This window comes from Gavia stellata, chromosome 2 (genome assembly GCF_030936135.1).
Source record: "Gavia stellata isolate bGavSte3 chromosome 2, bGavSte3.hap2, whole genome shotgun sequence".
Lineage (NCBI taxonomy): Eukaryota > Metazoa > Chordata > Aves > Gaviiformes > Gaviidae > Gavia > Gavia stellata.
This window is the reverse complement of record NC_082595.1, coordinates 85,382,796-85,405,774: the sequence shown is the minus strand read 5'-3', so window position 1 is coordinate 85,405,774 and position 22,979 is coordinate 85,382,796. Positions and strand designations below refer to the sequence as shown.

At 39.7% G+C, this 22,979-nt stretch overlaps 1 protein-coding gene across 5 annotated transcripts in view; it reads right to left on the bottom strand.

The window, feature by feature from the left end:
• The window catches only part of DST (dystonin), a 319,817-nt gene that overhangs the window by 64,979 nt on the left and 231,859 nt on the right, over positions 1-22,979 (bottom strand). For all 5 annotated transcript variants that reach the window (XM_059835839.1, XM_059835841.1, XM_059835842.1 and 2 more), the window contains 8 exons: positions 21,928-22,163; positions 20,153-20,282; positions 18,372-18,571; positions 16,386-16,881; positions 13,938-15,412; positions 3,871-4,032; positions 2,558-2,728; positions 1,071-1,237 (listed from right to left, as the gene is read on the bottom strand). In XM_059835839.1, coding sequence (XP_059691822.1) covers positions 1,071-1,237; positions 2,558-2,728; positions 3,871-4,032; positions 13,938-15,412; positions 16,386-16,881; positions 18,372-18,571; positions 20,153-20,282; positions 21,928-22,163 — 3,037 coding nt within the window. The remainder of the gene's footprint in view (positions 1-1,070; positions 1,238-2,557; positions 2,729-3,870; positions 4,033-13,937; positions 15,413-16,385; positions 16,882-18,371; positions 18,572-20,152; positions 20,283-21,927; positions 22,164-22,979) is intronic.

The following is a 22,979-nucleotide window of genomic DNA, read 5'->3' as shown; positions in this document are numbered from 1 at the left end:
CTAATTAAATAATCATATTATCAGTATGAGGTAACAAGAGGTTCAGAGTAAAGGAACTAAAGAGAGGCTACTGGAAAGAGTAGGAGACAACAGAGGTGAGTTCAATGCTACTCTAAGTGCCCAAATCCCAACACATCCATTTGTTCTTCACTATAAAGCTTCACTGTTCACTTAAATTCCTTTTCTTCAACTTTCGAAGTCCTTTCTTGTTCTCAATTATATGCCTTTTTCAGGCCACCTCTTATGCAGACTCTTCTCTCTACTCTGAACAAGGCTGTCCTTTTTCAAATCTCCACGCAGAAAACACATTCAGCAACCCTTTCAACACAGACTTCTTCAAAGACACTTTACGGTTCGTAACCTGCCAGGTATTTTATACGTCAACAACAACTCATAAATCTAAGTGTGTGTATACACAGGTACTGTATGTATTTTTTTTTTTAATTGGAACTTGAACTGGACTGCAATGTCTTTAAGAGACAGTTTTTTCTCCATTGCTAGAATGTATCTACATACTTCGATGGTCCTTTTTCTTCTTGAGAACTAAGGGAGCTCAGCACCTTGTGTAAGTACATCAGCAACTGACAGTATGAGGAACTCTAAGTTGTAGAAACTAATTATACGGGTGACACCAACAGAAAAAGGGAAGAAGAGTTGAATGTTCCCTCTTTGTAGCAGCATGTCAGGATTTTGAAGTTCCAAGGGAACATCATTATTATTTGTTAAGTGTAAAATTTGCACTTGATTCTATGCAAAACAGGTTCTTGCATCAAGAAACTTGCATTCTAATGAACTAACATAGATAAAATATTTAGAAGATACATATGCAGTTAATCCTGTAGCATCTTAGACTAAACTTTTTTTAAAAGCTTTTGGTCTGTTCAAGTCACTTCTCTCCACTTTTGCTTCAGAGAACCTATTATATCAACATCACGACACAATAATGTAATGTAATAACAAGAATGATAGTACTTACAAAATCTCACACTATAGAGTTCCACATGCTGCTTCTAATCATCTATCACATGCTATGTCTACATTTGTCAAATCTATGAAAGAATTTCAAATACCTTATTTCAGCTTTACTGAGCAATGCATCCCATCGACTATCCAGGAAACTCAACTGTTTCAAGATTTTCACTCTATCAGCAGGTTCTGCTGACTCTGCAATTTTCTCCCCTTCACGCTTGATTACCTCAATGGTAGGCTTGCGGTCATCCAGCAACCTCTGGAGAAGCTACAGAGAAAGCAATCAGGCACCAGGTTATTACGAAACATTGTTATAATGCAAGTGTAAAAACAGAAGGAGCTAGACTTCTTGAAAACCTGTTAAAGCAAAAAAAGAAAAAGCAATGCCTATACTGTGATTAAAGTGTGAATAATGCTAATCAAAAAGAGACACACACACCCCACACACAAACCCCGCCCGCCCCCCCCCCCCCTCCAATACACACTCATTTTAGTTTCTCAATTGTTTTGCTATGAACAGCAGAGTTTCAACAAGCCCAAACAACCTCCTTGGTTTCTATGGGGTAAAGATGTGTGGTAGCTCGAAGAGTGAATATATAGAGGAAAAAGTTCTATTTAATACCATTGAGGGAAACAAACTATTTAGAGTATCTGATACATTTTATAGGAACGTTTTTGAGAAAGCTGCCTGCTCTTCTAGATTTGGCAAAAAAAAAAAAAGATAATTCTGATATATATAGCGATAGGAAAATAGATATAAAAACTATTGTGTAATTGACTCATCACTTGTTTGAGATACAAGTGAGTTCACTGATCTAGTCCAGTAAATCAGCTTTTCTGTGAAGAATAACACACACTTCTGTCTGAAATCCTTCATTCCTCCATTCTCTAGTTGCCTTTGGTAACACTAACAGTTTGCCTCTGAAGATATACCAACATGAAAACCTGTATTGACCATAACTATATTAAATCTCTGGGTGGCAGTGGGCCACACAGTCCAACTGCATGGACTGTATGTTTCATAAGCTATAGTATAGTTCTTTTTTCTATAACCTTTCTATAACCTCTTTCTTTTTATGAAAATTTGCAAAAGTTCACAACACTGATAGCGCTTCTACATTAGCACAGGCCATTTCGCAACAGCATTCCAACTAATTACCAACAACGATCAGATCACAAATGGGATCAAGAGCCCAGTATTTAAGTCCATAATCTGCAATATTACCTTGGAAATATTACAATGAAAATTTGCTAGTTTTTATTTCCTGCTTTCCAAATGGCCAAACACTGGATTTTTTGCTTTCTCTTTTTCCAATGGACCTTTAATAATCCTTCACAGTTAGTGTTAATAATTCTAACCAGAGCTCAGATTGCACAGCGTCACTCTTTGTCTTATGTCCCAGAAGATGAGCACTTCTCCCAACCCTGGACAGATTCTTGCGCATCAAACAATTGGCTGCTTTACATTGAAGTGTGCTGAGGTGTTTAATATAATACACTTGAAGAGACTTTATGCTTTGCCAAAGACTGGGAATTTATTCTCATTGATCCAGTGGAAGGAGAAATATTCTGAACGCATTTCACTTACTTTCTGTTCTTGTATTTGGGCCTTCACAACTTTGAATTCAGCAGATGGTGGTTTCTGATTAGCCACAAGGTCTTCTGTGTCAATGAGCCAGCTAAGCAGAGATTCAAGGGCATCCTGAAATCTCCCACAGTGAAGGAGGGCTTCCTGCAATTGTGCAGCACGCTGCGCAACCTGAAAAAAACTAGAGGATCAGACTGTACTCATCTTTTCTTTTTATTTCTGTGAACTAAGTAGCCAAAATCTGTAGAACATCTGGCAATATCACTAACAAATACTCTTATTTTCATAGCTATTCATAACAGCACTATGGCACAATTAAGCATTAATCTCTTGGGGCTATAGACATTCAACGAAAAGAAGAGGTTGATTCCCAGTAAATCTGACTGTTCTAATAGTTCCTTACAAGAGATACTGTTTTATATAGCTACAGTATTATGAAGTATACTGACAGGATGTTTGTGTTTCAGATGGTCTTTATTTTCCTTATAGAAAGCCTGAGCCAGAAACCCAAAGTAGCAGCTCTTAATAAGGGGCAATAATCCCTTCAAAGGGAAGAAGAAATAGGAAAGGAGAAGGCAAATAGGTGAACCACAGGTGTCTGTGGTTCTGCTGCATTACTCCTTCAGGAAGACAGAGTGGAGGAAAATGAGCACTGTTTTTACTTTCCACTCTTTCCATTTTGCAACAGCAGCTACTGCTGGAAGAGGACTCTTCAAAAGCATAAAAAACCCCACCATCTACAGCCAGTTGCTCAAAGCAGTGGTACCTTCCAATGTCTCAAGCAATACAATCCTTAAGGTGCTATAAAGGAAATGTGCCACTAGTGACACAAAGCTGCGCTTTATCACTGCTTTGTGCACTGTGCAGGTACAACAGTGTACGTCAACGAATACAACAGAGTGAAAAAACATGTGAACAAAGACTGAAAAAGAACTACTTGAAAATGGCTGGCTACAAATGACATAGCTACCTTTCCCATGAATGCGTCACAACTCCAATCTCTTTGATTGGGTTATCAAACTTCCCTGCTCTGCTTAAGCAGGAAGGAACACATAGTCCTAGAGGAGTCTTTCTGAATAAAAATCCAGGACAGACCTACAGAAAGTTTGACAATACCTTATAAATGACAGTCATACCTCTGGCTACTACTGATATAATTCTTATCCTTAGAATTTCCAACAAAGAGACTGTCTAAAGTAATATAATTCATATTCTTAGTCACTATTTAATTTCCTGTATTTTGAAAGACATTAGCAAGCAAATAAACAAAAAGCAGAACACAACAAAAACAGAATAGTATGCAAAATAACAACCTTCTTATTAAGAGTCTTCCACCGGGTGTTGACATCTTCAAGGTCATGTTCAAGGTTTTCTGTGTTGGTACTTTTAGCAGCACTTTGAATAAGGCCTTGACCCAACCAATTCACCTCCTGTTGTTTTACTTGCAGGGGTTCAATTTCTTCTTTCTGGAATATCTGCAGTTGAAATACAAAACACACATGAAACATTGCATATTCTGACATAACATGCATCTGGTGCTTACATCACAGTACACAACAAAAAAATTGCTGAAAATTAGCATCTAGAAGAAAGGAAACCGTTCCTTATCAGCACCTTCCTAAAAAAAAAAAAAATCTAAACAGTATAGACTGAATCTAAACAAAGTAAATGCAGTACACCATAGAGGGAAAATTATGCACATTTGCTTGAGTAGTTTTAGACAGGAAGGAAAGGGAGAGAGGAGGAGGGAAAGTTTTTTTTTTTTGGGGGGGGGGAAGAAAAAACAGAGAGAACTTCTAATAGAGGAAAAAAAAATCAAGACTGGAGAAACTCACCTATCTGTTTAATTCTCTATCTTCAAAATCTACCAAAAAATGGCACAGAAGGATTGTTAAGTCGTCCTCAAATAAATAAACACACACCAAGAGACACAATTGGGCATTTTTTTCCCAAATTGGGACACAAGCAAAAGTTTTAAGTTAAAGAAGCAGTGAAGGAAGAGATATTTTAAGGTAGTTTTCAGGAGAATATATTGGTAACAAGTGAGGAGGAGGCACTAAAGATGCTGCTGAAACAGTATCCCAGCAGAGCCCAGGAGAATGGGTTTTAATTCAGAGGGATATTCTTGCAAATTGCCAGGGCTTTGACCTTACCCAAACAGCAGTTTGAGCAGTTTTCTGCTTGCTTTATTTTACTCTTTCAGGTATTTAAGCTTTTTCACAGCAGTTTGAACAGTTTTCTGTTTGCTTTATTTTACTTTCAGGTATTTAAGCTTTTTCAGAGCCAGATTATTACCATTAGCAACAGCAATGTAAATTTCCATTTGTATTCAGCTGCATTAGACTGCACTGACACCAGTGTCAATGAGATCAGAAAATGGCCTGAAGCCCCTGAATTAATTACACAGGCCAGTGAAAAATAACCAATGAATAAACAATGCTAAAGAATGATCAACTTTTGACCCTAAATCCTTCTATTTCTATAGCAGCAGTCAGCACCAGTTTTGGTGTACACTTAGTGCATGCAAAGCAACCTTTCTCAGTGTCCTGAAAAACAGGGATCACTTTGAACATACCGATGACACTCCTCTTTTGCACCAAACACAGTGTGCAAAGTGACTGCTTTTAAAGCAGCAGACCTCAGGTGGCTGAGCACGCTTCCACCAGCTTGACAAGTCAATCTAGAAGCTAGAGCAACTACACTAAACACGAGGGGTAAAGTAAATTAAGCACCCCTAAGAACATTGTTCCTATGGACAAAAAAAACCCTGGAAACTGTAAGGCTGTGGTTACATGAAAACTGAGAGAGTGCAACCAGCTGACTGCTCCCTGAAAAAGGAAAACGCTTGTGTTTTTCTTGACTGTAGGGTAGGAAGGAGGCAGAATAATATTTTCACATAGAATCAGTAACAAATTCTTCTTTTATGTGCCATAAAGCCTCATCTTTTGAGAGCAATGTCCTACCACAGAGAGGACTGATCTCCATAATCTGCCCTTTAAAAATGCATGCATTCTTTGCAGAGAGAAGCTTAAAATAAATTACAATTATTGCTGAGGCCAAAGTTTACCAGAACAACTTAGCAACAAAGCTTGAAGTATCTCAGATTTCAACCAGAGCGGGAAGAAAAAAAATTACAGACCCGACAAACACCCTTTCCTTATTGCAAAGCTTCACTTCTTACTCTCTCTTACCTCATCCACCACTCGAAAGCGCTGCAAGATCCCGAGCTTGTAAAATACTACCGTAACGTCAGACCTTCTGGCACGCAAACGCAAAAGGCGGCTTTCAGAAGAGGCGGTGAACCTTTAATCTGCCTGCTTTAGAAACCACAAGGATCTGATACTGTTGCTTATACCTTGACGAGTAAGGCTGCTCAGGCTGAACACACGGGCTGTAGCTGCCCTTGAATGGCGTTGCCTGTAACCACACTCTCTGCAATCACCGAGCACCAACATGCGTGCACGGAGGAGGCACTCCACATCGGGAGTAACAGACACCAGCTGGGCGATAAATAACCCTGCCCCACACAGCTGGAAGTAATCATCCCTCTCAGAATTTGCCCCCCATTCATTTTCTGAACTGACCGTCTCACCTACTTTGGACATCGCCTTGTGTGCTATGCAAATGACGCTGATTACTGCATCTGCCGAATTAATAAAAAATGACATTTTTGCCAGGACAACAAAACTTAAAGAAAGCTTTAAACAAGTACCTTTAAGGATGCATTACAACTATTTCACAAATCTACGGATTTTTTTTAAATTACCTTGTTAGACAATAGGCCATTGCAGACTGTATCCAAGGTTTCTTGGATGCCGCTAGTCCAGATATTGCCTTTACTTCTCCCTGGGATAGCTTTTGGACAGTTTACAGTACTATCTAATTCAAACTGTTGAACAGAAAATGCCATTTCATTAGAGCCTGTACGTGCTATACTGGATTCCTCTGTTTCAGATAAAATCTCATACTTTGCTAAATCCAAGTCACTAGTATTTACAGCAACATTTGCATAATAAACATCTACATGATGGCATGCATCATCCACATAATCCTCCTCTACTGTTGTGACTCGTGTTTTAATTTTTTCATGAACTTCATATGCATTTTCCACTTCATTTTTGTCGAGGGTAATACTTCTTCCATGACTTTGAAGAGGATCTTCATGTGACAGAGTTTTCTCTTTGAAACCTTGTAAGTGAGAGTATTTCCCCCCCATCTCTTCCTGATCGCTCTCACATGTCTGTGCATTGCTTTGTTTTACTTTTCCAGAGGGTAAAATGTCATGCAAAGCCAATCTGCAGTTTTCTTTGACAGGGACACTACTGCTTGCAAGCAGTGGGGTTTGCTGCTCTCTGCAAATTGCTGGGAGATACGGTCTGAACTGACCTACTGCATGGGTATCTTCTGCAGAAGATAAACTTTGTATTTGAGCTTGCTCCCCTGCTAACAGTGTATCTTGTTTTTCTTCCCTTTCTGTTGGAGGGCTGCATAAACCAGAATCATCCTCTTCCGAGGTAAGAGAATTCGTACCCCATTTGCATTTGCCTGATCTAGCTGTATCTGACATATCAGCAGTTTCATTAAAGGAGCATTCACTTTTATTCGTGTAATCTGAAAAGTTGGGCGGAACAAACATTCTCCACGATCGCCTATGCTCCTTCTTTTCTGTGTGAGACTTTGCTTTGGGCAATCCAGCCGTCCGAATTATATCACTGTTCAGCTTGAGAGCGTCAAAGATCATTTTTTCATCTAACTTGTTAGCTTCACGGCTTCGGAGCTCAAAAACACTGGAAGAAGTAAGGGCACCATTGGAGCACAAGGTGCTGATGTCCAGTGTCCTGTGACTGTAGGGTAAGGTCCGGTCCGTGAAATGCCTCGAGGAGAGGCTGCCCTTGGAGCCCGAATCAATCTGTTCATTCAGCCGCACAGTGTCATAGATGGACCTCTGGGGAACATAACAGTCCTCAATATTTAGATCTTCATCTTCTTCCCCTTTGCCAACACATGGAGCATTCTGACGTAGACAGTCTGGCCTGCTAAGTGGCTTCCCCATCCTGAAAGTATTCGCACAAGTATACCACTATAGCTCTGTTTTCATGGATACAGGAGAAACATTTAAAAAACACTAGCACTCTGAAGAATTATAGTAAACTTGCCCTTAGCATAAGATGCATAGATACAAAATATACATCACAACTTATGAGGTGGTTGAGGTCATTCATAATCAGTGCATCAGTTTAAATGCAACTTTACCTGGATGTGAGGATTTTCCCCCCCGTCTAAAATATAAAGTGCTTCAGTAAGAAAATAACAGAAATCTTCCAATGTCACAGAAAAACAAAGTATAGCAAAAACCAGCAGTGGCTCAAATATTTCAAACACTTCATGGAAAGCTTCATTTATTTTTCCAGGTCAAAATCTGTATCTGAAATCTCCCGATTAAGCCTTCCAAATGAACAAGCGTTACAGAAGGCAGCACATTATCTTCTGTAGGTGACGGCTGAACTATAATCCATTTAACTGGTTTGCAGAGTCCCATCTCCTTTATAAATACAACATGGTGCGGCAGCTTAAAAAGACAGAATCCACAGTGGCTGTGTATGGTTCAGACCAAGGCACGGAGAAAATGTTGCGGGGTAGGAAATAAGTTAAATCCAGGACAGTAAGAATAATAAACCAGCCCTTTACTTTTTTGGCAGCAGCTATAAATAACCTTGATCCGAAAGGCAGCTTTATCCTCCTCTTGTACCAGGCTTGTCCGTGGTGCCTCCACAAGTCCCACAGGAAAACATCACTTTCTAGCAGCCAAGCCAGCACGTCCTTCGAGCAGACAGATGGAAAACAAACGGGTTCAGACCGATTCTCCCAATACCATCCTGGAAAGCTGCTTAAGGCAACTGCGGAGCGGAGCAGAGCAAGCGTAGCGTAGCGTGGCGTGCCCCGTCCCCCCGAAGGCACGGCAGGTTTACATTCGGCAGGTCCCGACTACAAGCAGCAGCTAGTGGGCTGCCCTCGCTCCTTCCCCCTCATTTCTGAAGCGCAGCTGCGAGGAAGGCAGCGAAGGAGGGAAACCCCCCTCAGCGAGCGCCGGCGCGTACCGCCCGGCGAAGCCGTCCAGCTCTCCCGCTCTCCCGCGGGCCGGCGGCGCCCTCCCAGCGCCGAGTTGTAAGAGACGCCCCGTTTCGGTCTGCAGGCAACATCTGCTGCCGACCCACCCGCTCGCGGAGCGCCGCTCTGGGGGCTTTCCCCGCCTCCCCGCCGCCTCCTGATCTCCTCAGCCCCCGCGCCTTCACCGCGCGCTCATCGCTCCGCCGGTGCCGGGCGGCGGGCAGGGCCGCGGCGGCGGGGGGCAGGCGGCGGGAGGCCCCGCCGCCCGCCCGGCGGTGACATCACGCACGCCTCAGCCCGCTCGTTGGCGCCGGAGGAGCCAGCTGAGGCAGGAGCGCGGCGGCACGCGGCTCCTCAGCCGGGACTGCCCCGACCCAGAGGGCAGGCAGGGCGCGGCTCGGTAAGGTGAGCCGACACGGCTCCAGCCGGGTCGCCTTCCTGAGAGAAATCTGGTAACGATACGCATTGCTTTTAACCACCGTCCGCAGCCGATCACCCCCTCTGATAAAGCCGTCGTTTACATGGGCGCTTCCACAGCAAAGGTAAATTGAAAGGTTATCTGTGTATCACTTGAAAAAAACCCAAACTCGTCCTTAGTGATTAGGTCTTGGAATAGTTACATATTACTCCATTTGACATGCAAAGAGAGACGTTCAGTCCAGCTTTGATTCTCTTCAGTCTCGGTTCCTGGCTCTGAGGCAGCACCTCAGGGTGGCGGCGTCTGACAGGACAACCCCCCTCCAAGGAACGTGGCAGAGCCAAGCCACCCCATTAAAGTGTTAGAAAAAAGTTTCTCTATTTGGAAAGCTTTTTTTCCAGGACTTAGAGTGTCACAAAAGTGGCCTAAGAGGACAAAGATTCAGGTTTTGGACGTTTACTGTTCAACACTTTGCACCTACACTTCTAGCTCATAATCACGTAGGCAAAGGGTTGGGAGACTCACAGGTAACTCACCAACAGTACAGGAGAAGCTGTCACGACCAAGCTGCTCTGCACCAGTAGGAACCACACCCCTAATGAGCTGCCTGCGTGACAGCAGCCCTCAGTTACAACGACAATTCAGACCTCAGTTTAAGGACAGCATATGGGACTTAGCGTTAAAACTTAACATAGGGCATTAACTACAATCAGCCAGAGCTTTCTGAGTTAAGCAGCGAGCAGGATACACTGTATACAAGAAATATAAACACACCACACTTCTTGTTTATTGATTTACTTGATATACAGTCAGCTACATATCAAAATACTAAAGTCATGTGAGACAAATTCTCTCTTCCTCCTCTCTGGTGGGCAGCCATAACATATTAAAATTATGCCAAACAGACATTCACCTCTGGATGATATATATTTGAGAATATATACTACAATGGTAAAGACGAGAAAAGTATTTTTTGCAGTCCTGTCATCCATCGTTATTCTCACCCAAAACACCCACAAACAGGTGCTTACTGAATTCAAAGAGTGCTGCATCATTTTATAAGGGAAGTATATAACTGAAATTGGTCTGTACTTGTTCAACAGCAAAATGACTTTATTAACATTTTAAAAATGTTACCATTTTTCACCTCATCTACTGAAGACTTTCACATGACACATCAGTCACTTTCAAGTGCAATACTTCAAGAGAAAGTTGAAACAGTTGCTTATTTTACCTTTGCTTTTCAACACAGACCCTAACTGTAGCAAATCTCAAAGAAGGTTAGTATCTTATTCCAGGGTTTGTAAATCAGTGAATGGGAAATGCAACACTTAATTTCTTACTGAGCGTAAAGAGAAACCTCTGATTATACTTTCAACATTATCTACCTTCAAAGTGAAAATCAGAGGACAGACACCCTCTACACAACTAACATAAGCCAATTAAAATATTAGTTCAAGCTCATTGGCAGGAATACTCAGGCTAGCTAAAAATTCCCATGAAGTCCAATTAGAAGGCAAGCTCTAACGACTACATCTACTTTTGTTCCAAAAATAAAAGCAAAAATCAAATGAACCATATACTGATGAAAGCTGTAACAGTGCCATGTCGGTTTTACTAAGAATGCCTTTTAATGGCAATACAAAGAATTGTGCAAAGGTTTCAAGAAGTAAAATAATTCAACTTCTGGGTTTTTTCTTTCTCTATTTCAGAGATAAACTAGCTGCAAATACTGCTCCTATCACAAACATCCTAGCACTGTGTGGCTACACAAACCCAGGGCGTTTGGTTCAGCCTGTTTGCACAATTCTTTTGTGTTTTGCTGTTGAAGAAAGGCGGAAGACTCAGTGTACCTGAACAGACCTAATTTACTGAAATTTCCTTTTAGTACCAACCTGTGCATTGCGTACAGACTTTGGGGAAAAAGAAGTCTAATAAGGCTGTGTTAATTAGTAATTAATTTTGTGTGGTTTATATTAATTGAGACAAATTCTTCATTTGATTATACTCTTCCTGGAGTACTTTGTGAAGTAAGAGTCATGGTTCTACTTTCAAATGAACTCCACTGGAGATTTTCATTTACAGAAAGCAAATTTTATATCTGCATTGTAAATAAATATAGTTTAACACTGACAATAAGTACTTTCAATTTAACACTCTATACTGACTGGAACAAGTAGATTACAAAGAAGGAATATAAATATGTATATGTAAATATATATTTTTATATATATATAAAAAAATACAACAACTCAAAGCCTGTTTATTTTTTTAAAATAACTATGCATTTTAATGTCATGCCAAGAAGACTCACAAAGCTCTAACTCTTTGTACATAAAAATTGGTCAAACCACAAAAATCACCTCTGGCACATTACACGAGATCCCTCCCTGAAGAGAGTGAAGATTTCATGTGAATAAATCTATCTACTAAAGAACAACTCTTTTGCTTTACTCTTGAGGAATAGAATTCAATTGTACTTGACCACAGAAGCTAAAGACATAAGGAGCTAGACTGTGGTTTTGTGGCCACAGCCACATTTTCAGCTTGTGTGTGTTTGCGTACGTGCACAAACATGTGAGCAAATACACCACGAGTGGAACAGGATTTGTGGGAGCCAGTCTCCCTGCAGTTTGCTGCCTCAGGTAAAATTGCTCTCTGGAAGGGTAAAGAGTATGAAGAGGTACATTACCTACTGTAATTTTGCTGTGCCCTAGTAGCACACTCACACCAAGAATTAGGAGAGTAATCGCTGATCCTGATCCTCCTGCTATCGGTATCCCTTTGCTACCTACCACTCTCACCTAGTTAAAGTTTCCCATTCAGGTCTTTCTATTCCCTTTTTTCAAAGGCTCCCCACTCTGCTTCTTTATTACTCCATTTGCTCTTCACTTACTTAAACAGCCTCTTCACATTTTCACTGTTTTTCACCTCCTGTTTAATGGCGTTGTTTTCACTTATAAGCAAAAGCATGGCCAAAAATAGTTGCTTCAAGCAAAACACATTTCTAAGCTTATAAATATCTAATCTAAATACAATCCTGAAGTAGACTTCTGGATATAAACATGCTGCTATCGCTATTCTCCTTTACGCCTCTCCAGGTTTTTTGGTCTTTTTACCATACAAGCTCTTCGGTTGCAGAGACGCTATCTCCCCACAGGTGTGCACAGACCAGAGAAGGCTCTCACTCCTGAATTGTACACTTGCTGTATCTTGTCCAATGCCCTGACAAAGTACAACACTGAGACAAAGCACAGGGAATTGGATTCTTCTGCTGTCTGCTCATCAGGCTGCTTCCTCCTAAAAGCATTGCTCTTTGTAGCCAAAAAAAGATAGAGAGATATATATAGAGAGAGAAGATTGAGAGAGAGATATATATTTAGAGAGAGAAAGAGTAACGAAGACCTGAAGCTGCATCTAATGTTTGAAAACGGAAGAAATGTGGTAAAATCAGAGATCACAAACTGGCTACAAATGAAATCCTGTACAGTCAGCATAAGCAAGAGCAATCACAGCAGGAGGTTTTGCTATTTTCTGATACCCAAAGTGTTTTACTAACCATGTACAAAGAAAAGCCATTTGTTTCTCTTTTAAATTGAGATAGACTTGTTAGGACAGACTGGCATACAATTTTAATCCTCCCAGTCTAATGGAATCTCCTCATAATTTAACTATTTGTTCAAGATTTTTGTCTCTATTTACATATTCTGAAAGATCATCAAAACTCACAGTAACTTGCATCCGAAATTCCCAGATTAAAGTTTTCAGTTTTAGTTTTCCTTTCTAATATGGTTTAGTTTACACAAGCAAAACGCACCCTCTGTTGGGCCAAGCATGTAAAGACTTTTCCCCCAAGGTCATCTTTTTAACAGCATGGTTTATCAAATCCTGTTATGAAGGTTTGTTTTTATGATTAACTGTGAACTAATGTGCAAGTCATACAAACATTTGAGTCAACATTAGAGTGAAATGAAACCAAAGCAGCACAGAATATTCAGTGCTACTATACAGCCATTAGGAGATTTATGATCTTTTTCAAACATCTTACATCTGTAGGATTTATAAATCTTTTCAGCGAGCACTGGAAATTCATTTATTGTAACCTAAAACAAGAAAATATCTGTACTTCACTTCAGCACCAAAGCACAATTTACACCCACTATCACTGCAATGCATTTTTTTGAGCTGGACAAGGATTGCTAACTGGCATATTAAAAAGCTACACACAGAAGTTTCAAAGTGTATTTTGGATAAGGATGCTACAGTAAACTCCTAATATAAAAGGGGGTTTATTTCACCTGATTTCTTCTTACTAAGATGTTTCTAGGTAAGGGTGAGATTCGGTGAGGTAAAATTGGCCAGTGTATCAGAACAGAAAACAGCAAAAAGGTCTTAAACCTACATATGCTGATGCCTACACCCATGTGAAAAAAACCTGAACTACTTAGATTAGCAAAGTGAATATGGACTGGTATGTGAACACTGGCGTCTTAAAACTCACACCACAGCGAAAAAGAAAGTTTGTGTAATACATGGACATCAGAATAGAGACAATATGCATTTCTCAAAAACAGAAAAGGTAGACAGATTGCATAAGGAAACAAGATAGTGAAGAGAGGTGAAGAGGGAACTGGGGTGCTGGAACCATGAGCTGGGATGCAAATTCACCAAGGTCTGCCAAGCTGTAGCAAAGGAAAGCTTCTCTAGGGCACAAGATGATACTCGTTTAAAACAGATAAAAAGCATACAGGTAGAACTGACTGCTGTGAAGCAAGACTCCTCCAAGGTCTGCACTTAATCAATCCCTTTCACAATGATATTTAATAAAGAGTAGTAAGAAAGAAATCTTCCTACCTTGAATATATTCAGCTGCTGATTAATAGTCTCTGTTTCCATTCCAACAGGACCTTGCGACTCTTCATGTTCTTCGGCTCTCCCAAGCAGACTGGAAAATTCTTCTAGCTTACTGTAAAACTCCTCAACACGGCTAGTAGTGCCCTCCACTTGATCCTCCCTGGCTTTTGCTCTGTCTAATAGCTTGTTGCATTGTTTATTTAAAGCTTCCAAGTCTCTTTTTATACCAACAAGATCAGGAGAAGCTTCAGCTTCTGTGGCTAGCATCATTTTACAGTTCTTATTAGCATTTTCATTATTCATGATAAGATCCTCCAGCTTTTTCAGGAAATGTTTTATGTCCTCTCTCTGTGATTGCAGTACCTCGAGATCTCTCCCCACTGGAGCCATGCTATCAAGTTCATCATCAAACTCTGCAAACTGAGAGAACATCTCTCGGATGCTGTTTTGGAAATGGCCAATTCCCTGAAGTTTTGTCTCCAAGAACGAGCACCTATCTTCAACCTGCTGGTTCACCACAGTGTATTCTCGCTCCAAAGATTCAGCTTGGAGCAAAAGGTCAGAAACACCTGCTGAATCAGAAGCTTCTACCACCAAGTCTTGGGCAAGCTTTTTTGCTAAATCAACATGAGGCTTTAAAGCCTGCAAGGCTTTCTGCTGGGCTTGCATCATCGTCAGGTGTTTGTTACTAAACGACTGAGGTCCAAGCAAGTCGTGAGCTTCCAGATGGTCTTTGGCACTTTTAAGTTGTTTTTCAGTTTCCCTGGATGATTCCTGAAACTCCCTCAGCCTTTGTGCCATATTTTCCAAGCACTCTCTCTTCTTATGTAATTGTTCTGTGACCACATTCACTTTCTGATTCAGCACCTTAGTTTCTTCTTGAACAATTTCTTTATCTGTTTGACTTGCACTGAGCAAACTTTCAGCAGTATTATTTAATAGCTCCACCATCCCATGGTGTTTATCCAGGTCCTTCTGCCAGGCCTTCACCTGAACTATAGAATTCTCTATTTCAACAGGGTTTATGCCAACTTTTAATTCACACAGGTTGCTTTGGCACTTCTCTATCCATGGCTGCAGATTTTCTACATGCTGCTTGTATTTGAGGGCTTTCTCCAGACAATCTGTTAATTTATCTTGCCTTTCTTTTACCTGCTTATTCATTTCATCCCAGTTACTTCTGAGTGTGGCGATTTGGGATTGTAATGCTGCTTTGTCAGCTCCCTGAGTCTTCTGTAAGATACTTTCTCCTTCTGCAACAATTCTTTCATATGAACTAATCTGATCGGTCATGGTCTTCTTAAAATCTTTCTGTTCTTCAATTAGTGATCGCAAGGCATCAAGTTTGGCTGATACAGGACGAGCCTGGTTCAGCTCTTCTTTCTTTTTGCCTAGCCAGGCCTGAAAATCCTGAGACATTTGCTGAAACTGGTGAGAAGCGGCATACGCCGACTGAAGCTGCTGAACATGGTTATCTACAAAAGAGAAGACAGCACAGAGGTTCATTATTCAGAACCTGCTAGTACTCAATGAAGAAAGAGTAATTAATATTGATTCTATTATGAATGATCATTAATGTAAGGAAAGCTGGTCCTTATTATGTGGTGTTCAACTGGAAGACAACCAAGTCAACCAAGTTTCTTGCAAGGGACAAACCTGTGCCCGTACTACAGCAGAGCAGTGAAGGCATTTGCACGTGAATCAAATGAGGTGAGCTTAGCCAATCTGTGTCTACATGAATCCCATTCAAGCAGGTATCAGCGGTAGAAAACACAGTCATGTTTCATGGTATTATGAAGTGTAAGCACAGCGAATATTAAGTAATCTAGCCTAGCAGTGTCTAACTCATGGCCTGCAGGCAACATGTGTTCTTGGGGAGATCCTCTGAAGTTCCTCGTGACCAGAGGAAATGAAAAAGCTAAAACAGGCTGTTAGGGAGAATGAAGTATGATATTGTTTGCAGTATATTACTTGCTCAGTTCTTTTGTTCACAGGATAAGGGAAGGCTGCAGACTACCGGCCCTCTTCTGTCACAAGCAGTATTATACAACTACAACTGCGTTTCACCAAACCATTAATGGGTGCTTCCCTAAAAATTACAGTTTTGGCTTACAGTCTGCACCTAAGCAGTTAGGTAGCTCAATGAACAGCATCCTCTTTTGGTATTCTAATTCAGTGAAGATGCACCTGAAGGAAGAGATGAGAAAAGCAGCCCTGCTATTGTGCTTCAAATTCTCTCCCAAACTGTTCACTAGATAGCCCAAGTATTGTTTTTACCTTTTCAATACATGGAGAGTCTCCTAAATTCCAATGTACAAATGCTTGGGGGTTGGACTGGATAGAGAGCTGGCATTAGGCTCAGCTCACTCAACATCTCTATAAAGACAAATAACACTTTATGCTTTACTTTACATCTTAGTTACTATTTTTCCTTAAATAAACACTAACCTGATTTTTGCTCAATATCCTTAAACGATTTTAAGATGCCATCTAACTGCCTTGTAAGTTCTGCTTTCAAATACTCTTCTCCAACCAGTCTTGACAGCTCTTCACAAAGAGCTTGAGCTGCATTTATATTCTTCATTTCCTGTTCTATTTCCTCCTTCATTTCTCTAGCAATTTCCAGTTGTTGTTTCACAGCATCAGGTTGTGTACTCACAGCCAGGCTGCTGCTTAGTTTGCTATCCAAGGCATTTAGCTTATCAGACAGACTTCTGAGTAGACTTTGATACTCTGTGCTTTTCACAATGGCTTGGTCAATTCGGTCACATCTGTTCCTCAGTTGGCCAGTTAGACTGTCCCATTTTTGTGCCACAGCTGCCAGTTGCTCTTTTACAATTTCACGGGAGGGTGAATGTTCACCAGGTCTCTTCAGAATCCCTTCACCAGACATAGTTAACTGCTCGTATTGTGGCTTTCTGGTGTCAAACTCTTTGAGCAGAATCTGGGAAGAAAGAAGATTTTAAAAAGCATTTACCTCATGAAAAAAAGAAGCAAAGTGCTTCTGACAAAACTCATGTAGAATATGATGTAGCTAAGTTCTCTCATTGAGTAATCAATCTCCAAGTTTAAAAGCCAGTAAAATAATTGCATCTTCTACACATAAACTGTGTTGTTTCCAAGCATTTACATCAAAGAACCAGAAAAAATGAGGTTAATGTAAGATCATCTAATAGAAATTCAGTCAGCAGATACAAGTAAACAATGAATTCTGTTAATATTACAGTAATTAAGTAACTGTACCAAGTAAAACAATCACTGTTTAATTTCAAGTAGTGTCTTCTTTCCTAGACAGTTTCGATATTTGTCTTAAGATAGAACTTCAAAGAAGGTGTATTCTGACATAATATTGCAATGTATTATTATAGCACAGAGAATATTTGGATAATTCACAAAATGACTGAATGTGTACTGTAAGACCTTTAAAGTTTACATCACTGGTTCCCAGTATTTTTTTTTTTTTTTTTTTTTTGACAGTAAGTCATAGTGCTTGCAGAAGAAGGGACAAATATCGTGATTTTATTTTACAGAACATGATCTTTAAAGTCTCTTCCAACCCAAACCATTCTAGGATTCCAAACCCTTTCTTTTTAAGTCAATTAGGTTTAACTTTTAAGGACTGTTAAGTGATACGTGATAGTCTGATGTCAGCTTTCTGGATTTTTGAAGCACTTACAAACCAGTATTAAGTCATTTTCACATAGTATTAGAACACAGTTCATGTTTTAAACACTTCATTTTAATCAATATTGGTATGCCAGCTTTAATAATATTTTTGCAAAATAAAAATGTTATTTCTCATCACAGTTTAAAGTAACTGGCAGAAACAGAAATGTTTGAAATTAAAATTTCTAATTTCTGCACCTTTGTCTGATTTAACTTTTGTTTCTTCTGTCTGCAGTTTGCTGTATTTCTGTAAGTACACTACTCCACTTTTTCATTATACTTTTTCTTCTGTCTTACACACTCTTGGCCCCGTATCTAGTCACAGTATTGCACTTCACTTACCTTCACATTTCTATTAGCTACTGGCACAGTCAGGTGAATAAAATCTCAAAAAGCTAGTTCTACAGCACAGACTTTATATGAGGACTGACCATAAAATGTTACATACACACTCAAATTAATAAAACTTCAAAGGAACATTTTCATTCAACTACAGAGAAACCACAGTATGGTCAAAACACAAAAATGTATCAGAGTATCAGTATCTCCTCAACATTTTTTTTTCCTTTAGCTGTTCTGATCTCTTTTCACTCTTAGAATTTTTTTCTTGTAATTACTGTAGTCAAGTATGACTTAAGCTGATATTTGCTGATACACAAATGTAATAGCTCATACTAACTGTGCTGTATTCTATCTAAATGCAAAATAGTACTTTGCTAATAGCAAAAAAGCAGAAGGAACTCAATAACGCATGTTGGCATGACTCACCTGAACCTGTTGCTTTTGTGTATTCAGCATATTAGGATCAATTGAGAGTGGTCCCAGCACGCTGACCATTAGCTCCTTTTCTACAAGCCAGTGCTTTAACTGAGCTTCTGCTGTCTGGAACTGGGTCAGGTAATTCGAAGACTCCTCCAGTTTTTGTTGTCTCTCAGATGTAACTTGATTGAGCTCTTTCCATTTGGAATCTAACAACGGTAATGTTAACATATTGCATGTATGTTCTAGCAGATGGGTTGTCAGACAGCAGACTATGTATGAAACATAAACAGAGCTCTCTAATATGGCTTCTTGCTGATTAACTCCAGATGCCTTATTGCAGTGACTCGGCATATACATCTTTTAACAGTCAGATCCATATACACTTGGATGAAGGTCTGCAGTTTAGCAAAGCCACGTGCGGAATTTTTAGAGCAGTGAATATACAACATGTAATAAAACTGGATTAGAATATTACTAAGTGAAATACCATCAAATGTAGACTTTGGTCTCAAATGACGTAAAAGCCAAAGGGCTGTACTCAGTTGTAACTTAGGTGCCTGATGTAGATAGACAAATCTTCCTCCGTATGCAGTAAAAAGAAACAGATACCTTTCCAAGGGTGAGCAGAAGCCCTAATTTAGGCTTCTACTCTGAACAGCCCTCTGAAGGAGCACACCTCTTTCAAATGTCTGTATTAGGAACCTGTGAAGATTAACTGCCTCATTTAGACACCTAAACCAGGTACCTAATGATAGGCAATGAGAATACTTCTGTACACAGGTATTTCAAAAGTGCTGTGTGAGCTTAGGTTCACACCTAGGCCAATCTATGGTCTTTTCCACTTGTAGCAAGTGGCTTCCAGAGCAGCTGTTGAGTCTTATGGCCTTGTAACTTCCCCCTTCCCTCTGTGATACTGTCAGTGCTTGCTCAGTCAGCTCTGATATTTTGCTAACTCTCCTTGTCCCTTAATTTCACCTGTGTTTTTTCAGTTTCTTTTGCCACTTCACTGTCTTTGACCTCTGCTCAGTCTGTATTAATTCCCTTTCAACACTACTCAAGTTCTCTCGGAGACCTTACCTGCTACTTAAACTTCTCAGAATTTCACTTACAAACAGGACGGATCAGAAAAATTCTCAGCTTTAAAATTACTATTGGTGTAGCTATAGAAATGCCTATCAGCATGAAACAAGATTAACCTATGATTTATTTAAAATATGACAAACCTAAGAAGAATTTTTAAAAGCTCATGACAATTATGCACTGTAGTATCTCAAAATCTATTGTCCAAACAAGGTCATTTCCAATTTTTTTGGCAAAATTTATGGAATCAGTTTTAGAAATGGCAAAGAGCCACCAAAACCACAAAAAGACAAAAGCCACTAGTGCATGGGAAAAAAGCATGCAGAAAAGCATTACCAACAACTCAAACTTTTCTTTACATGAAATTAGAATTAACTAACTTTGCTGTATTTTGTAAGAACAACGTATGTATCTGGAGCAATAACTGACAAAGTTTTAGCCACACGCTATTTTAAAAAGATAAAGCCCTCTCAAACAGGGAGTCAAGCTATAGCATCTCTCAGTTGCACTGATATAAATTCAAAGCCCATGGACATCAGTGGAATTAGTCCAGATCTACACTCTTGTAAACGAGTTATTTCCACAGAATTTAAGGGGTAAGAGGGAGCAAGATACTAAAAATACTAGTGATTGCTAATACATTAAAAAAACTCGTAATAAAACACCTTCGAATCAGTCTGAGCTATAATACAGCTTTACTGAAGTACCTATTTTATCCAACATTTGTCTCCACTTGGGTGCCTCAGGAGAGTCAGGGTTCTTCTCCAACAGCTCTGTCACTTTGTCCTTTAGTTCCTGCACTTTATTCGCACTTTGCTTTAATTCAGTTTCAAAAAGCTGCAAATTCAAGTGACAAAATAAACAAATAAGAGACTGAAGAAGAACGGTAAAGTGTAAAGTTTGAAGTTGATAATACTGAGATGCCAAGCATGAAGATAAACAATAAAGATCTAGCACTTGTATACTACTTTTCTGCTATGAATCTCAAAATGCTTTATAATGGCATATGTTGCTGGTCAATCTTTTTGGAAGAGATAATCTGACCTATTTAAACTTAATTAATAATAACAATTATTGTTTAATTTGAACAAGTGACAGAACTAGAAGAATTCAGATAAATAAGATCCACTAGGTCCCACCACATTCACATACACTTGGAATCTGTTCTTGTACAGAAGGCAAAATGACTACCGCATAGTACAGTTCACAGCAGAAATAATCCAGCTAGCACTAACAGAGAGGAGTGCGGTGTGGCCTCACCTCAACAGACGTCCTGCTATCACAGATAGACTGCTTCTTGTAAATCATCTAGCTTAAACTGTACACCTAGCAGGAGACTGAGATGCCCCAGCAATTCCTAATTTGTGCTGTTCTTACAGACCAAAGTGAACAGTCCTTTTGCCTGGTAAAGGGCTCTTATATGAATATTTTTAAATAACAAAGCTTGCCCTGTGGAGCTGCATTTTAATTATCTGAAACCCACTAAAATAAACACTAAACAGACCTGTGCTTTTACCTTCTAGTAAAAGGTCCAAATGCATCAGAAGGATGACTCTTGCCTGAGCACTCGCTCAGTTTTCCAACTACCTGTGAATACTCTTCTGTTACTACACTGGGGGTCAAATGGTCATGTTAGCTTCGCACATTCTCTGTTACAAAATAAGGAGCTAGTATTCTTCCACATTCAGTCTGAGTTTTAGGACTGAATGTTATCCAAGTCTGAGGAAAGTTAGTAGCTGTTCAGGTTAATTTTTAAGGGTGACCCGCCAAATATAAAAGAAGTACCCCAGTTGAATCAAATTCTGTCCTTGTTTATCCACACTCACAGGCAAGGAAAGAATCTTCCCTGTCCATTACATTTCCCTTTATAGATGAACCTTTACACGTGTAAATATTGTCCTTCACTGCTAGAGAAGCATAGGTCTCCAATGCTGAAACAGGACAGAAGCTTACTGCTGATTCAGTGGTTTTCTCATATCAATTTAAAAGGGGGGAGGAGGCTGTTGTGCAGCTATATAACTTAACAAGCATGACATGGCTGTTGAAGAGAAACACTGCCTTGGAATAGACATAAGCCACTGCAGCTGCAGGGACTGGGAGGTCTGCAGAGTGTCAGTGAACCAGCAGCTGCAGAAACAGCTTTTGGATAGATACAGCCCTTCAGATCTTACAAGCAATCTAGTATATATCTCTAAACCACTAAGGACATCAAAAAAGTTTATTGCATAATCAATATAGCCTCATTTATTTAAACTGGCCACCAAAATTATTGTTTTCTGACCTGCACAACTCCTTCTCTTGGACACAGTGCTCCTTTTACTTCACTGACAGTTTGCCAGATTTGCTCTAAGCCTGACTGACATGCTTACTAGGATCATTTAAATACTCTTTGCAACATCAAGCTAGGCTGAGATATCAGTTGTTCAAATAGAATTTCCCCAATAACCACAAGAACGAGTATTTTTTTGAAGGCACAAAGTACCTTATGTTGTTCAACTTGGGCTTTAACTGCTTCACTATCAGTTGGAGCAGCTTCCCAATCTGATGCAGTTTTGTCCATTTTTTGCAACCACTGCATCATTGAGGTCGATTCTTCCTGAATATTCTGCATTTTTGAAAGCATACTTTCTAGTTCTGAAATCTTTTCCTTCAATAAAACACCCAAATCTTCGTAACTGTGATTTACATCAGACATGGCTTGTTGAACAGATGTCAGTTCTGTAACAGGAGAGATCACAAAGACTATGTTAGAGGTTACAAGCCCTTCAAACAATACTTAGACTTCAAGAAGTTGTAAGCAGTACTCTGAGTTACAATAGCTAATAGTTCCCCAAATAAGAAGTCACTGAACATGTTAGAGTTATTTCCAGTTCACTCTAAGTGTGGTAACACTACATCTGAATGACCTAATTTGCAAGAGCTTCTCATTCCACAGAAATCATTACTTTAATACACACAGGTACACAAATACCTTACAGTCTTTCTACCCATTGTTATTTTAATCTTTTAAGCAACAATTCCATTACAAAGGTTGAACATACTGGACTACAGTTCAGTTACTTATATGACAGCCTAACATTACTGCAATAATATTTTGCTTATATTCATGTACCATTATAAATGTGTTTTATCACTGAGAGAGCACAGCAGGCAGACTGTGTACTAAGTAGACTGTAGTTCAGGAGAACAGACACTGCAGACTTGGGATGCGGTAAGTGGCTATCCATAAGCGGCTATCCATAAGCACATACAAAGTGCCTATGTGTAAGTTCCTTTGTTTCTGTAAAGGGGTTCGTCACATACAGAGATACAAATGTATGTAAAATGGGTGTCTTTGCATATGTATGTTTGTGTATGTGTGTGTTGTGAATGCTGGTGAGTGTTAAAAAGTTTCAAACCACATACACACGTGTTAGAATTTTGTCAAAAGCCATGCATCATATTAAAATAGCTATCCTTGTACACATTTATAAAGTACATATTGATTCAGAAAACATAGCCAGATTTGATCTGTCTTCAAAAAACACATTGAAG